The sequence below is a fragment of the Pleurodeles waltl genome, chromosome 2_1 (genome assembly GCF_031143425.1).
Source record: "Pleurodeles waltl isolate 20211129_DDA chromosome 2_1, aPleWal1.hap1.20221129, whole genome shotgun sequence".
Lineage (NCBI taxonomy): Eukaryota > Metazoa > Chordata > Amphibia > Caudata > Salamandridae > Pleurodeles > Pleurodeles waltl.
Genome location: NC_090438.1, coordinates 810,338,166 through 810,356,803, shown reverse-complemented (window position 1 = coordinate 810,356,803; position 18,638 = coordinate 810,338,166). Strand labels below are relative to the sequence as shown.

At 43.6% G+C, this 18,638-nt stretch overlaps 1 protein-coding gene across 8 annotated transcripts in view; it reads right to left on the bottom strand.

Moving 5' to 3' along the window:
• Positions 1 to 18,638, bottom strand: part of LOC138268696 (glutamate decarboxylase 1-like) — a 1,137,623-nt gene that overhangs the window by 93,971 nt on the left and 1,025,014 nt on the right. For all 8 annotated transcript variants that reach the window (XM_069218676.1, XM_069218622.1, XM_069218640.1 and 5 more), the window contains one exon: positions 243 to 350. In XM_069218676.1, coding sequence (XP_069074777.1) covers positions 243 to 350 — 108 coding nt within the window. The remainder of the gene's footprint in view (positions 1 to 242; positions 351 to 18,638) is intronic.

Below are 18,638 nucleotides of genomic sequence, written 5' to 3'. Positions count from 1 at the left end.
GCCTCTTTGACTCCCTCGCCACCCTGAAGATCAGTTACGATGGTGCTACACTTGGACTGGAAACAATTGGAGCTTGTGAATTCCACAATTTGACCATTTTGGCAACACTTATTTCTTTAGGTAAATGCAAGTTTAATGCACGAGTACAAGACAGTAAAAATAAATATTAAATGCATGTTTGCTTCATATCGCTTTTCAAACATTGTGCCAGAATAAACAATAAGCAATCTTTATAGACATACCTCAGTATTTTGGACAAGTTGAAAGTTTTCTCTTCTTTTAAGTTTGTAGTATAAATACTCTGCAAGTTCCATACATCTGTTGATCTGTAGCTCAAATCCACAAGAACCCTATGGATTGATTTCATTTAATTAGAAAGCATGCTCCATAATTGTAAAGCTATTATTGCAAAGTTTTTTACAAGGTTGTGTGCCCTTAACAGCAAGTGTAGCATTACGGTTTAATTTCAAGCATGAAATTTACACCCATTAAAAGCTGTTCTTTTCTATGCTAGATTTCTGTCATTTGTTTAACCTCTATACAGGGAATAAACCACAAACAAACAGTAAACATGTATGTGCTATTTACATTTCTCCATATGCGCAAATGGGATCATTGTCTTTGAGGCACAAAGTGCATTTGCCATCCTAAAATGTGTTTACGAAAAGGTGGAAGGGGAAGCAAAGGATAAGGCAAAAGGAGAATTGCCTTGCAGTGTCTATGCAAAAACACATGATTGTCAAACTTTATGCTTTGGCTATTTTATAACTGAAAATACTTTGTTGATAGCCAAGGATGTGTGTGTGTTTGTCTTGACTGGTGACTGAGTGAGTCAATGTCAGAATGTGCTAACGCTTGAATGGATGAGTGAATGGGTGAGGGTCTAAGGCCCTGAATAAGAAAAGTGTTGTGGCACCCAGTGCAGCACCACATTCCTTGCACCCATTAGCACCCCCTAACGGCAGCATGTGTGCACCGTATCAAACATATGGTGCACCATGAAGGTAGCTGGGGGAAGTAGCGTCATAATTGTTTACGCTAGTTCGGGACTTTGCAGGATTAGTGTAAAAAATTTTGACGCTAATCCTGTAAAGCCCATTGAGGCCCATTGAAAACAATGGCATGCCTCCTTTTATCGCCTGCTCTGAGTAGGCGTTAAAAGTGCCCAAAAAAATGACACAAAGAAATCCTTTAGTTCTCTTTGCAACATTTTGTCGGCCCACCTAACGGAGGAAGGCCCCCTTATGCCTTGAGCAGGCATAATGTAGCGCAAAAGGTTACAAGCTGGCGTACTGCATGAATTGCTCCACTTTGTGAATTTGTTGCTGCAATTTAGGCCTCGTTAGGCCACATTAACGTAAAAAAATTATGCTAATGTGGTGCAAGGAGGCACCAGGGGCTCTTAAATCAGCCCATCAGTACCTGGCTAATTAATGGGTGAGAGTGTAGATACAGACAGGATCTACAAGTTGAGGCCTCAAACAGAAGTAACAATGTTCTTATGTATCAGTGGAAGAAAGCCTTCAATTAAGGGATCTGTGTTTGAGCCCACAGTAACCTCTTTTAAAGCCAACAGACCCAGTCAGTCTTTCATCTCTCTGAGGTCCTTAAAATGATGGCCACTGAGTTGGGTAACAGTAAACATCTGGTCTGTGTTGAAAACTGAATACATAACACATTTAGGCTGAACAGATCATTATTTGATCCAGCTCAGTATATGTTGACAGCACCTTAACTCCCATAAGTCTATGATGTTAAGCAGTATACTTCCACCATGTTGGACTTGCTCTCAAATCAAAGTTTCTTGACTTGTAACTTGTACAAGAAGAATGTAACTTGCATATATCAAAGTTTTCCTAGGAAATCTTTCAAAGGACAGTGATGCCTTAAAATAATTAGTTCTCTGAACCACTTGAAGTAAATAAATTAGCCACTGGATGAACTCATCAGATCAGGAGAGGCACTTATTCTGCAGAAGGGAAACACATATAGGCTACATATAAAATACATCTGGCTAAATACAGAAAATACAGGAAATGACTCAGGCAGGCTAATTTGCTAAACATACCTTGGAACACCTGGGTATCTCTTTATTAATAGTGTTCCTGGCATGATTACAAAAATATGCAATAAAAGGAAGGGTGCCTATAGATATAATAATGATAATACACCCAATGTAAAATTGCCATATGTCGCCCTTATGTGAGGAGCCTAAGGGTCAAGGGCTTTCTTCAGGACTAAAACTATAATATGCCCTGGGAATGTCATTTTTTTTTTTTACATATACGTTGCCCTAAAAGACACTTTCTAGTTAGGAAAGACCATAATAAACAATATATACACACACATCTATACATGATGAGCATGCAAAAAAGGCATGTTTGCCCTTTCCCACGACGACATACCTTGGGTCCCTGAAACATTCAGACGATCGGCGGGGAGGAGAACAGGTCCAAATAAGTACACTGGCGATATGGTACCCGTGCCAACTGTGTGACTACAGGGACATGTCCCTCACTCCTCCTGTTTAGGTCAATTTCCTGAATGTTTCAGAAACCCAAGGCAACTATATTGTGGGAAAGAGCAAACGTGCCTTTTTTGCATGCTCTATATGTGTGTATGTTGTCTGTTATGGTCTGTCCTGACTAGGAAGTAACTGTTAGGGCAACGTATATATAGAGAAGACTGACATTATCCCGGGGCACAACAGATTTAGGGGGTCATTATGAACCCGGCGGTGAGTGTGAATGTGGCAGTAGTACCGCCAACTGGCTGGCGGTACATATCGCCACATTATGAGAATGGCGGGTTGGCTGCAGCCAACTCGCCACTTCTCGACTCATACCACCATGGTGGTATGAGCTGCCGCGCCTGAGATATCAATCTCCAGCCTGATGGCCGGCACAGTATCGCCCGCAGCATTATGAGCCTTCCTACCACCCTGGTTTTTGTGGTGTTAGCAACGCCACGAAAACCATGGCGGTAGGCCCTACCGGAGACAGGGAATTTCTTCCCTGTCACTGGTAGGCGGCTCCCCCACAACACACACCTGACACTCCCCCCATCCAAAGCCCACACACTAACCCCGCCACCCTGACATTCACATACACCCCCTCACCCCTGATCCAAACACAACCCCCTGATCCAAACACACACTCCGCACCCCCATCCAAACACACACTCCCACCCCCTCTGATCCAAACACCTCAGATCCTCTCACTCATCCCCTAATCCCCCATACACGCACACAGCCGCAGACACGCACCACGCATACATCCAATCACTCACACTGGCATACACGTATACTTCGAGACTGCTCGCACACATTCTTACACACAATCAGCAGACACGCACTCACTTCAACATTCTTACACGCATTCACACACTCACTTACACATTCATGCACACACTCAGACACACACACACACACACACACACACACACCCCCCGCCCCTGTTGAAACCCGACTTACCTTTCTTGAAGAGGTCTCCCAGCAGGGAACGGGAAGGGGCACTGCTACCGCCAGCAGCACCCCGCCAGCAGAACACCGCCAGGCTGTATCACAGGTAATGATATAGCTGTCGGCGTTCTTCTGGCGTGGCGGTGCTGGTGGTAGCAACGCCACCTTAACACCATCCACCACCATGAACACTGCTGGATTTCCACCCTTCTTGTGGCAGAAGCCCGGCAGTGCTCATAATAAGGTAGATGGATTGTAACCGCAGTGGCTGTATTTTGGCGGCCGTCACCACGGCAGTAGGTGGTTTTTACCACCAAAGTCAAAATGACCACCTTAGTCCTGAAGAAAACCCTGGATCCTTAGGCCTCTCAAAGATGGCTGGAACATGTTGTGTTGGGTGTAAGATCATTATATCTATAGGCACCATTCTTTTATTAATTTGTTTCTTAATCATACCAGGAACCTCATTAATAAGGGATAACTAGGTGTTCCAAGATATTTTTAGTAGTCCCCGGTAGGAAATTATCCAAATTTCTACCTGGAATATGGTTGAGCCCGTCCTTGTTTTTAGAGATCAGTATGAGATGTGATGATGAAGCATGACACCATTAGGATGTGTGAGGATCTTACAAAAAAACAAGTTTAGGACACCTTGCTGTGGTTTGCTTTTATATGGGAGGACGTGTCTTCAAACCTCCCTCCTCTTTTCCCCATCTGTGTAGTTTTGGAGTGACTTTGATCATCCCTTGGCTTCTGTGTGCTTTAATTTTAATATTATGTGTTGGTTTACTAAACATCCAAGGCACCCTTATTGTGTTTTTCCTATACGGGAAAGAACAGACTGGTTAGACACTGTCTAGTGCTATCTTCTGGTGTTATTTGGCTGGATGAAGGTGGGCAAATTGAGCTTTTAGCTGTTTTAGTGTGCCTCATTTCTGAGAGGTTCACAAATATTTCAACTTATTGTGACAGTATGAAGGCTTGAATTAGCTGCAAATGGGTAAGGCATTTGAAGTTGTTCTGAACACTGGGCCCCAAAATATGTCACACCTGGTGGTACAAATATTCTTAAAATGGACTGTCAGGTAGACAAAGGGGGTCTCCGACCGCCAGGGGTAATGTGGCGTTTGTACCGCCAACAGGCTGGCGGTACGGAGACCCGTACTACGACCGCAGCGGTAGCGCTGCGGTTGCACCGCCGGGCCGGCGGTTTCCCGCCGTTTTAGCCCCGGTGGTGATAATCCGCCAGGGCAGCACTGCAAGCAGCGCTGCCCTGGGGATTATGACCCCCCTACCGCCAGCCTGTTTGTGGCGGTTTGCACCGCCAGGAAGAGGCTGGCGGTAAGGGGAGTCCTGGGGCCCCTGCACTGCCCATGCCGCTGGCATGGGCAGTGCAGGGGCCCCCTAACAGGGCCCGTGCAGCTTTTCACTGTCTGCATAGCAGACAGTGAAAAGCGCGACGGGTGCAACTGCACCCGTCGCACGGCCGCAACACTGCCAGCTCCATTAGGAGCCAGCTCCTATGTTGCGGCCGCATCCCCGCTGGGCCGGCGGGTGTAAACTAGGGGATGTTGTAATGGGCACCGCGGGAATGCGGCTGCATTGGCGGCCCATGGCGGTTACAGCTTGGCGGGTGGCGGACCCCCCAAAGTCTCCAACACTGGTAGCAGAAAGTGCTCTGACAGAACACAGACTAGGACAAGCAAAAGAAATAGCTAAGCAGCAGTTACAACTTGCATCAGAGAATAAGATCAAAGTCGAACACCCAGCCACATCTAACCTGACAACACACAAGTAAGTTGAACCACACTGAGGGATTAAGAGCCTTGTTTGAGTCTGGCGGGCCACAGACTGCCAGATTTATAGTGGCGGTCATGACTACCAGGGCTTTGATGATCCACCTGTCAAATTAAGAGTTTGGTGGTCGGACCTTCAAAATACTGCAGTGTCCACCGGTAACATTGTTTCCGATGGGCTGACGGCGGACCAGTTTGTAATCAGTCAGGGCGGTGCTGAACTCAGCTCCACCCTGCTGATTACAACCTTGTTCCCCGCCAGCCATTTCGAGGGTACTGGTGTCCCCTGCGGGTGGCAGCATTACCGCTGGCTCTTTTATGAACCGGGGCCAATGCTGCTGCACCTTTCCAACAGGGGTGACCGGCGGAAACCTTGGTTTTTGACGGTCACCCCTGGGGGAAAGTTATAATGGGGCTGGCAGGGAGGTCACCAGCACCGTAGTGACCTTCTCGTTGGGAGATTGGCAGATGGAATCAGCCCCTAAGTCAGTGATGTGTAGTTTTAAAAAACTAATAGCAATTAAAGGTCAATCCAGTATTTAGATGTTGGTGGTAACATGTCTTTGCCACTTTTTCAACAGAAACCCCATCCGCCAGCTTTGGGGTTCGCCCACCCAATTTAGATGTTGGCAGTCCCATAGACAGCTTGCCCGAGTCCCTCGACTCCACCAAGAATCCCCATCCGCCGCCACGGCACCAGAGGAAAGAATGGCTGGCGGCAGGACTCCAGCACACTTACCGCCTTGCAGATTTGGATGTGCCTTACCCCCAAGCAAAATGTGGTGAAACGACCTCCAATTCTGATGTGGCAGATTGCGAAGGAAGGGGTGAAAACTCACCTTTTTCCTGATTCCACTTCCGTGTCCGGCTGGACACGACTGGACATTACCCTCCATCTCTGCTGCTACTGTTCCACGGAGAAAACACAACTCCTTGTCACTGGACACAAAGATAGGGAACCCATATTGGCTGTGTACGTTGGGGGGCTACTGCACATGAGCTCTGGACCACTGCAGACATATACATGTCACAGTAGTGTTTTTAGATTGCCGAGACATGCATATATCAGGGACATGAGTGGGTCAGACACCGATGGGGACACACTGATACATAACACATATTACACACACACCCATCATTTTGGTGTCAGTAGTCATTGGCAAATGAATGCGGGCACCAATATGATGGTACTATCACACCTGTCAACTGTGTCCATGCGTGGTCATAGCAAGATGACCTGTACCTTTCATGTTGCGCTTCGAGTTGTGTGTGTGAGTCAGTACATGTGTGTGTGCAATGCGATTGGCTGGTTGAGGTGGAGGGTGCTGGAGTGGGTGGTGTGGTTGTGTCAGTATGTGTACCACTTGCATATGGCATTGTTGTGTATGTTGTGTTGTGTTGCTGCATGCAACATTCAGATGAGCCTTGTTGTGTGGCGGTCGTTGTCATGATGTGTGTTGTTGTGATGTGTGAGTGCTTTTGTGTAGATAAGTATGTAGTTGTGTTGGTTGTTGTGGTTGTGTTGTGTTTCAGTGCATCTTCAAAAGTGTGTGTATGTTGTGTCATGGGTTATGGCAATGTGGGTTTGCAGCACGTATATGTTGTGGTGTGGTAGAATGGCATGGGATAATGGGGTGTATTTGGTGTGTTTGTGGTGTGTTGTGTGTGATGCATGGGGACACATGAGGTATAGGTACAGTGTGTGTGTGTGTGTGTCTGTGTGTGTGTGTGTGTGTGACTTACCTGTATTCCACAGCCACTGCCATTGTCAATTGTGTCCTACGATGTCATCCCTCTGTCAGCAAACCGACACCAGTACGCCGCCTGCAGGATTGTAACATCTAAATACAGTGGGCAGAACACCGTCAACTTGACAGTCTTCTCGGGTCTGCTGCTGCAGAAGTTTGGTGGTAACAACACAAAGATCTAAATTAGTCCCTAAATCAGTTGCATTCCATACAGAATAAAAGATAAAAGTATTTGCTGAGGGTTGTGGGTCTGCACACATTGAGTTGATATTGTGCAAAGGATTGTGAGCATGCCACACCACTCTAATTAGCTAGGACAGAGCAGGATCTGTGATTCCTTACAGTGAACACACCATGGCTTCCGTGGTGATGGATCGTTTTTCAGAGCGAGGATACTGCCATCAATGTTACCTCACTGAAGTAATAGGGACTGGAAAAAATCCAAGTGTTAGCCAAAGAACAAGTGTAGCAAATGTATTAAGCTAAAGTGTTATGGGTGCAGTATGTAGCTAGTAGTGCATTCTGGAGCACACTGTGGCAAATATATGATGAAAGCAAGGTGTGGTAGCCACTTGTACAGATGTACAGTTTACTGATAAAGCAATATAGTGTGCAAAGGATGATGTGTGAAAATCGATTTCCAGTAAATATTTATCATTTGTGCATTACCAAGAAAATGCTCTGATTCGTAAAGAAGGTATTAACATTTTTGTTTCTGTCACACTTCAAGAATTAGAAAAAAGTGCTTAATTTGTGCTTTCCTAACAGTTGATATAGTCTGAAATATGGTATTTGGACAAAATATTGTTGTAAATATCCGGCGACATAAATAACGGAAACAAAATATTGTGCTGCAAAAATATCATGATGCAGAAATGTCGTTGTCAACAATATCAATTTCTTCAGGTAATACCACTGTTAAGAATATCGTAAATATCACTTTCAATATTTTAATTGTTAAGAATATTGTTTTTTAATTATTTTAATGTGTTTTCGTTTACATATTTGTTTTAGGTGTTAGTATTATTTGCATTTTTTTTTTTAAATACAGTTTGTATTTTTACGTGACTTTGAATATTTAATTTCATTTTTAATAGTAATTTATGGTGTAGTCGTTGATTGTTGGGTTTGTAGGGGGATTGGTTGAGAAGGTAATTAAGGAATAATGAATTAATAACTTTTAAGTATGTATGTGATTGATATTCATTATATTATATATATATATATATTATGTAATACTGATTTATTATACTTATATTTTAGGAGTGGGTTGCTACGTTTGTAGGGGTATGGGTGGAAGTTAATTAGGTAATAATTAATTAACAATGAATGTATAAGATAATATTAATTATTAAATTGATTATTGTGTATGTAAATTGTATAATAATCATATCATTTAGGTATATTTTAGGTGCAGGCTGCTGGGTTTGTAGGGGTATAGGGTTGGATGTTAATATAGTAATAATTCATTGACAATCAATTTATTAATGTATTATTAATTATTGAATTGATTATTGATTATGTCCATTATGTCATTTGGATTTATTTTGTTTCGTTAATTGTGGGTTGCTAGATTTGTAAGCGAATAGAGTGGGAAGTTCATTATACCATAAATAAAAACAATAATAAATAATGTATAATTAAATATTGAATTGATTAACAATTATGTAAATTGTGTAATAATTACATATTATGTGGCCACTGTCTTTCTCCCAGCCTTTCATGGTGGGGTCCCCATCATGAAAAGGCTGGCAGAAAGTGGGGTTGTAAGCAGCCAGGCAGGGCTGAGTTCATCACCGCCCTGGCTGGTTACAAACCTGACCACGGTCACCACATCGGGAACCATGTTCCTGACAGGGACAGCTGTCTTTAGGCGGGTCTGCCCACCAATGTTGCAATAGGATTGCCAGCCTCGTAATGTATACTGTATAATATATATATATATATATATATATATATATATATATACACCCACCTCCCTGGGGCTGCAGTGCAATTAAATGTGGGGGGACCATGTGGTCCCTCCGCAGCCACGGGGACCACCACTTCCCTGGGAACACAGTAAATCCAATGTGGGGGTCAGTCTGGCCCCCCGCAGCCTCAGGGACCACCACTTCCTAGGGGCTATTCAGGATTTGTGTGTGGGGGGCCATGTGGCCTCTCTGCAGCCCTGGGGACTGCCACATCCCTAGGGCATTCTTCAGATTGTATGCGGGGGCTGTGCACCCCCTCACCCCCGCAGGCCCAGGGACCACCACCTCCCCAGGGCACAAACACTAAAGTAATGCAGGGGAAGCCACCCGGCCCTCCTGCAGCTCTAGGGACCACCACCTCCCAGGGGCAAAGATTACAAAAAGAAAAGGGGGTCTGATTCAGACCCCCACAGCCCTGGGGATCACCACCTCCATGGGGCTGTTTTTGTTGGAGGGTGGCTACGCTGCCCCCCTCAAGAAGCCACTGATGGCCCTGGGGACCGCCACCCTTCAGAGCTGGAACCTGTTATGTCCTGGGGTGTCGTTCTCTGGGAAATAGCTGTTTGCTTTGGCTTTGTCAAATAGCTCTCCCTGCTGCAAGCAAAGGTTTCCTCTGTCTCCCTGCCTGCAAAGATGCAGACAGGGAGACATAGGAAACAATTGTTCTCACAGAGAGGAGGTGCTTTAACAGCTCCCTCTTTGTGACAGCAATGCTGGCTCCAGCTGGAGGCAGGGAACCAACTGGGACCGTGGGGGCTGTATGAAGCTGGCCTGGTGTGTGGTGAGCACCTATGGTATTATTACCTTATACTAGGTCCAGGTATCCCCTATTAGTGAGGTGTAGACAGTGTCTAGGAAGCCAGGACTCTTTAGAGATAGCTGTGGATGAGCAGCCAATACTTGTCTAGGAGACATGCAAAGCTTAGGCAATACCACTACAGTCACACAGCACTTACACACATGAAAGGACCACACAGTGTTACAAAAATAAAGATACTTTATTATGGTAAAACAAATACTAAAATACTATATAGGCAATACTCCACTAAGAACTGAGTAAACACACTAATATATACACATTAGAAGTCAGTGATTAGCATAGAAATCAATAGCAAATAGTAAAACAATAGAAAATAGTGAAGGCTCAAAGGGGATACCAAACCATATACTAAGTAAGTGGAATGTGAAAGGCAGTCCCCCACCCAAGGAAGTGGAATCAGTAGAGGGGAGCTGGAGGAACTAGGAGCCCCAAAAGGTAAGTACCAGGGTGCCCCCCAGCGACCAGGAGATAGAATAAGTACCTGTTTTTTTCCCCAAACTCACAGGAGAACTTTGGAAATGGACTGTGAAAGACCCAGACAAGACTGGAAGATACCAAAGGTGGATCCTGACAGAAGAGGACCTGCAAAAGAAGGGGACCAAGTCCAGTTTGAGTTGGAGTGTCCAGCTGTGGCAGGAGCCACTACCAACCCTTCTGTGGACGCAGGACCAAGTCGACGGTGGATGAACAAAGTCTGCAGTGCAGCAGAGGAGCAGAAGAGGAGTTCCAGGAGTGATGTCACCCATCGGTGATTGCGATGCAGTCAGTCAGTGGTGCTCGAAAACCACCAACAGGCCTTGGCAAATGCAAGAGTCGGTGACAGAGGTTTTGCAAGGCTGACGAGGACCAAGGCCCAGGGGACTTGACCCAAGGAGGGGAGTCCGAGGTGACCCTCAGCAGCTGGGAAAGTCACAAGAGGAGGAGGCAGCCCCACAGGCGAGCCACGGGACAGTGAGTCCCACTCAGCACACCTGAACAGGAGTCCCACGTCACTGGAGCAGCAGGCAGGAGACTTTGCTTTGCACAGAAGAGTGCTGGAGGCCGGGGCTACATGCAGCCTGAAAATCCCTTGGAAGAGGAACAAAAAAGCCTTGGTAGCTGCAAGAGTTGGAGTGCACAGGGGTACTGTCAGGCAAAGAGAGGCAAGGGCATACCATCTCCCAAGTTGGAAAGCTGGTACAGAGGACCAAGGGGACCACTTCAGACCACCACCTGTGATGCAGGACCCACGCAGCTCCGGAGGAGAGAAGATCCACATAGCCGGTCGGCATTGCAGTTGATGCAGAGGAGTGACTCCTTTACTCCAAATGAGATTCCTTCTTGCTTCTTGTGCATGCTGAAGACTCATCACCCTCAGAGGTTGCACAGCCAGGGAAATGTTGCAGTTGCTGGAAGGAGCCAGAGAAACAATGCTGCAGAGCAGAGTCGTCGCTGGAGTTGCAGATTGTCGGTTCCTGGAGGGTCAAGTTGCAGTACTGGGGGCCAGAAGATGAAGTAAAGGATGCAAAGGGGGCCTGCTGGAAGCTGGCACGTTGAATCTGAAGTCCCTGGAGGGAGACCCAAAATAGCCCAGGAAGGGGAAGTGGTCACCTAGCAGGGTGACCACCTATCAAGAGAGGGCTGTGACGTCACTTGCCTGACCTGGCCACTCAGATGCTCCCAGGGGCCTCTGCCCACCTTGGATTCAAGATGGCAGAATCAAGTGGCCACCTGAAGGAGCTCTGGGCACCACCCATGGGGTGGTGATGGACAGGGGAGTAGTCACTCCCCTTTACTTTGTCCAGTTTTGCACCAGAGCAGCAACCAGAGGTCCCTGGACTAGTGCAAACCAGTTTATGCAAAGGGGACACCAAATGTGCCCTTGAAAGCATACCAATGGCTTCGGGAGGTTACCGCTTCCAATCCATGTAACACCTATTTCCAAAGGGAGAGGTTGTTGCCTCCCTCTCCCAAAGGAAATCCTTTGTTCTGCCTTCCTCTGCTTGAGCTGGTCAAGCAGCAGGATGGCCAATCCCCCCAAAAAATAAATATTTAGGCTGGGCCCCAGGGGATTGGGTCTCTAGGGCCGAGATTGGCCAGGGAGAGGGGTTGTTCGGGGTTGGGCGCAGGGCCTAGCCACAGGCCAGGACCTACGGCCAACCCTTACTGCACACGGCTGAAGACGTGCGCTGCACGGGGTTGGGTGGTTATAGGCGTTGCCTGCAGGGCCTGGCTGCAAGCAAGGCCCTGCGGCCAACCCCCAGTGTGCATGGCGAAAGGCTGTGCACAGTGTGGGATTGGGTTGTTATTGGGGTTGGCTGCAGGCCATGCGACGTGGTGGTTGGATTAACATACAGTACTGAAAATTACTTTACGTTAAAAAGAAAACATAGAAATTCACTGAAAAAACAAAGGTTTCAGGGACGTTATAGTTAGGAAACAGAATTTTTAAAAAACATAGGAACATAACAACAGAAAATGTGAATAATGTATTGCAAAGAGTATTCAGAAGAGAAGGGAGTCCAGGTATCATAGAAACAGATAATGGTACACGGCTGAAGTACATGGCAATGAGAGCCTTTTTGAGTACACATGGTATTAGACATATTTGCACAGCATTATGTAACTCACAGGGTAATGGAATGGCAGAACATGCTAAACAAATGGTAAAAGGCAGATTCAAATGGCATTAAGGATTAAGGAGGGAGTGACTGAAGCTGTGGAGAAAACGGCGTGGACATAAAATACAATTGGAAATGGAATGACAAGAGAAACACCTTTTTGGAGAATGAGAGGTAGGGAAGCAAAAAAAATGCTATAGCCGCCGTTGATCAGTGAGTGCGAAAAAAGAGACAAATTAATGAACGGATGGAATGCTGGAAGAATAAATAAAGGTCATTTTGTAAAAATAAAGTTGGGAAGGAAAAGTGATGGTCCAAGTAAGTTTTCGATTCCCATGGAGGTGCATAATTAGCATGCGGTCTTAATGAACGGGCAGAAGTGGAACAAAAAGAGTGTGGCTTTGTTTTGCAAACAATGTGATGTCCCACAAGGTAAACTTGAAGGATGGAGAAAAGGAACGCAACAATGTTCGGGATTTATATTGATGGATGACAAGGAAATATCAACAGGAAGTAAAAGGAAGGAAGGAGAAGAGGGAATGTGTGACAAGAGATTAAAAGAATGGGAGGAGTATGGAGATATGATTGGTGGGAGGAGTAAGGAACGTAGGGCGTGTCAAAACGCCGTCAAGTTTCATGATTATGTAATGAATTTACATGTTTCATAAGATTTCAAGTCTTTGTAATATATGAGCTCAAATCTCTAACCTTGAAAAGTATATAGTTTTGTTTCCATTATTTGTATTCACATGGCATGAAGGGGAGCGAAATGGCAAAATAAATTAAGGAAGGGAGGTGTTTATTTTAGGTAAAAAGGGGATATGTTATAATCTATCTATGTTATGTTGTAATTAATTTATCAGTCTTTCAGTGATACATCCATGGTGTCACGTTTAGAATGAGAGGGGTTGGAATTTTGGGGAGCACGTGAGACAGGCAGTTGGAGGAGAGCGGTTGTGGGAAAAGGTTCATGTATTTGGCTTGATTAAAGATATCTGTCTTTACGGAAATGTTGTGGACACTGCTTTACCCCACTATAATTCTATATAAAACCTACTACTGATGACTATACTAGTCACAAAATGCCCCTCTGTAAGTTTTAGAAGAGAGGGCCATCAAGAAAGAGATGGCACTTAGCAGCCAGCACAAAGACAATAATGTTACTGGAAACCCGTTTGGAGCAAAATGTTCTACCTTAAACAGCAAGAAAGTAAAAGGAAACAATTTCAGTCCTGGAGCAGAATGGGATTCCAAGCATTAGATTCCCACTTTCACCTAATTGCCTTTAATGGACTCAAAGTATTCAAACGTCTGAATTTTCTGTTCCATTACAAATGTTTAAATTCTATTACAGAATATGTAGGATGAAACTTGCTTAGGAGAAAATCATACGTGCCCTGATTAAAATCCTAAATTTGTACCTGTACATAAACTTATACTTTTTGAGTAAATTCACGTTTTTTAAAATTCTCCACCACTTGCTGGGTCTCTTTTGTGTAGCTGCGTCGGTCACAGTGTTCCACAAGTACTCAGGTAAGAAGTCATTTACGCATGTGTAAATGCAATAGATACACAATCATATATGTATAAATGCTTACAAAAGTGGAGTTGCACTTTAAAAATGTTCTTTTTTCCTCAACGAAGACACAGTAACACTCCCTACATTTTTCCAATGAAGACCACTGTGATACTATGTACTAGGTTATTATCATTTTATTTTATTTTTGGAATGCTGAAAGCAGCGGGGCGACGCTCCTCTACCTTAGCGGAGGAGCCCCACTGCTGTACACTATATACATTTTAAAAAGGCTAGCTCTGAAATTATAATCTCTCAATTCAACTATATCAAAGTACACACAGTTTACAGTGCAAAAGAACAGAGAGCTATTCACTTGCATCAATCATTCCCCGGCAGTTAGGGCATCTGAAATCATACACAGAAGGACTGGCAGGCTTGCTGGATTAAATGAGCATCAGTAAGTCTCTTTTGTGTTGCTTTAAAAGGAAACGCTACATTAAATTTGTCTCATGCGATTTTGGCTATTATTTAATTTTATTACATGGGATATAAACAACATACGTCTGCAATGTCAATCACACATAGCTTCTGTTGCTATTGATATCTCTAAGGGGCAGATTTATGAAAAGTGGCCCTGCACGTGGTGTAGCGGAACTTTTCTTGCGCCCCTTAGCGCCCCCTAACGCCGACATGTGTGCACCATATTTAAAATACGGCACACCAGGGCAGTAGTCAAGGGGACTAGTATCATCATTTTTTATACTAGTCCAGTGCTTTGCAGGATTACCGTAAAAAATTGTGATGCTAATCCTGCAAAGCACCCCAAGGACCCTGTAACCAACAGGAGCCTCTTTTTAATGCCTGCATTTAGCAGGCATTAAGAATTGCTCCTAAAAATGGCACAAAGGAACCTCATAGATTCTTTTGCGCCAATTTTCTAGCCCCCCTAGTGCTGCAACGACCCGCGCAGGCATAATGTGGCGCAAGAGGTTACAAAGTGGCGCAATGCATGAATTGTGCCACTTTATAAATATGGTGTGACATTTTTGCCCTTCCAACACCCCATTAGTGTAATAAAATGACGCTAATATGGCTTTGGAATGGCGCTAGGCCACCTTAAATCTTGGCCTTATTTCATAGGCAGTGCCTGGAGAAAGAGGGTGTTTCTTGCTACTTTCTTGACAAATATGCTAATGTCAAAGTCAATATGACAATAATAGAAATAACAGATTATAAATACAGATTTTCCAAAAAATGTCCTCACCTGAATACGTGCTTCAAAGATATATTCCAACATTAACGGTTAACTTTTATGCTTTTATCCGTTCACTTTTGTGTGTATGTGTGGGCTGTGTCTATTTGTGTCTGAGTGCATTTGTTTATGAGTTTGAAAGAAGGGAGTCTCTCTTTGCACTCTGTAAAGTGAGCTAAGGGGAGATCCATTAAATCCACGTCCTGATAGTAACGTGATGTCAGGATTTCCATGGAACTCATCAGGGTTAAAAAACGAGGTACAAAAAAATCCGAAAGTTAATCACGAAACCTTTGATACATTGCATCAAGGTCAAAAAGATGTATTGATTTCGATCTTGTTAGAGATCAACAATATTAACAATAAAAAAGGTTTTATGAAGAAGAAAAATTACATACACACTATTATAGCACATTTCCCTGGCTGTTTTAAAAAAAAACTATTTTAAAAAATGAAGTAGGTTGATAATAAACTGAAACTGACTCATTCAAACGATATTTTGCTATAGCAATCAATTCATCACTTTTAATAAATGTACATTTTTAATACAAAGGTTTTATAAATCTATTTCCAGCTTCCACATTCCAGTGCTGTCGTCAAGTACTAGGATCAATGATAACAACAATGAGGGGCCACTTTTCAAAGGGTCGGAGACCCGTCACTGTAGTCTCTGCAATTCTCATACTCAACCCTTCCACCCCAACCAAAGCAGGAGGGGTGTATATAGGACTCTATCTGCACTGTGTTTCCTGAACAGATAACCTAAAACATAAAGGTTAAATAAAGAAAAGAACATTTGTGTGAAAATTGACTTAGGTATTTTAATCTTAATACACTGAATGTTATTGCGGGAGAGAGGTATTTGTTCCAAACCCTATTAGAGCTCTAGAGAAAGAAGAATGATGACACTCTACTGATGTGACCTTTCTTTAAATTCATCAATTACATCAATTACATAGGACCAGTCCATGTCAAAATTGGCTATGGACTCTTGGAGGCAGATAATTGAGGGATTAAAGATCGATAACATATTGAGTTCATTGGTTTGCGACACCCTGCTAAACTCAAGGAGATTATCTTCAAGGTATTGCTGAAAGGTGAGTCAGGACCAAAAAAAATCATAATTTTTATAATTTGAAGAGGGCAGATTTTCATTTCGATTTGTCTTCTCTCATGATTGACAGGCACAATAAATGTGTCAGTAGGACCCTTATTGGCTACGCTATCACTTGCAGTGGAGAAGGAGGGTAAATAGGTACATTCCATATCAAGACCCTGGCTAGGACTCCTAATTGGAATGGATGATTGAGTTATACCTCCAACATCAAACCCATATTTGTACAAAATGTCACAGTCATGTAGAACTTTTGAAACAATCAAATTAGACCAGAATTCTACTTGTGCAATTGACAATCTCCTTAAGAAAAAAAGAACTAGCTTTATTTCAGTCAAAGAAAGTGAGTGCAATTTTGGGACATTGCAAAGCGCCTTGAGCTCTATTTAAGGGAGTAAATGCATTTGAACAAAAACCTATAATCTCTATCAAAGATGAAATAATTCATGAGGTATTGGATATAGGATCAACCTTTAGTAGCTCTTTATTAGAAACCATTGCTGGGGCAGCACAAGAAGGATGACGGACCTTCAAATGAAATTTGTAGACCGGAAAATGTGGAAGCATGCAGATTTAACACAACTTGCAACTTGTCAAAAAATGTGGGAGAGACAGTCGGTGGTGTCTGTTTCTCCTGAATGACAGTATGCTGAACTATATTTCGGTTTACTTTGGTGATTTTATTTGTATGCTTGTCATTTCTCCCAATTTTCGTGTCAAATTGTATCCTTCGAGCACTTCCTTTCATAATTCTATGAGTCGCTTTCCTCTTTAACACCATTTCCTTGCTTTCGAGGTGCCGGACACTTTTCATGTGGCTTTATTTGAAGTTATGGGGTCAAGTGCCAAAGCAGTCACATTTTCTTTTTCACTAAAGTGTTCATGAATATTACAGATTGGAAAACGGGGGGAAGGGAGGTTGGTTTGGAAGATGACCTCTGGACTGCTGATGTTTCTAAGAACAACTTTAACAGTGAGTATACCGTTCCTTTCTCCTTCTCCTTCTTTCCTTTTGTTTTTATTTTGCCTGTTTGAGCTGCACCCACATTTTTATGACAACTCCAAACTTCTGCACCCACTGGCGAGACAACAGTTTGATCTCCAGCTTTACTACAGTTTTTTAAGTTTTAAGAACGAAGAAAAACCATATTGGCTTTTAAGAAATTCTTACATTTCAGTTTGAATCTCAAGAATGTGGCCAGAATTAGAAGTTGCCTTCTTGAGGAGTGTTAAAACTGACTTGAGTATTCTTTGCAAGGCCTGCATTGCTTCACAGAGATGGACATAATCTTCGGAGGGATGGAAATGGATCGTGAGGGGGAAGTCAGGCAAGAGTGAGAGATTTCCATTGACTGTGGGACATTACTCAGCATGCTGTCGAAGAGTTCTAGTGTCTTTTTTCACAGTTATATTCCTAATCGTTCAGGGTAACTGGCTTGTATGTAAATAAGGTAGCATAAAGTCTAAAGAGGATGCCATAAATGGTATAACCTCCATGGCAGGAGGGTGCCCAACTGTGTTAGATGGTAAGCGAAGACTACTTGCTCCCATGTCTGGAGGAGCATTAAGCAGAGAGGCATTAATAATCACCAATGAAAGTTCAATATCTTTTTGGTCAGTATTTATTATTTCATTAGCTTTCTGTTTGTCACTTTTGCTTCCTGGTGCTATCAAAGATAGTTTGGGGAAAAATTTGGGTATGGATGGTAGACCTTCTAGTGAGCCAATATGCAGAGATTCTTCCTCTGTCCCTTTAGGGTTTGTAGTCCACCCTGCTGCTTCATCACAACCATTCATTTTCTAAGCTTTTTTTATTGTTAGTACTGGACCATCCTACAAGTAGGAAGCTGGCCTGGTTTGCAGTGGGTACCTTGGGTACTTACACATTACACCAGGTCCAGTCATCCCTTATTAGTGAAATGTAGTAGTGTTCAAGCAGCGTAGGCTGATAGAGGTAGCTATAGCAGAGCAGCTTAGGCTGAACTAGGAGACATGCAAAGCTCATGCAATACCACTTATAGTCACACATTACTTTTACACAAGTTAAGACAACACTCAGTGTTACCAAAAATAAAGGTAGTTTATTTGGACAACACGGTATTAAAAATATCTTAGAGGCAATACTCCTTCTGGAGGTAAGTATTATACACAATATATACACTAGACACCAAAATAAGGCAAGTAATTAGACATAGGATAGTGCAAACAATAGGAAATGCTATAGAATGCAATGGGAGAAAATAGGTCTAGGGAAAACACAAACCATATACTAAGAAAGTGGAATGTGAATCACAAATTCCCCCCTAGACAAGTGTAGTGTGTGCAGAACCGCTGGAAGAGTAAGAATACAGTAAAT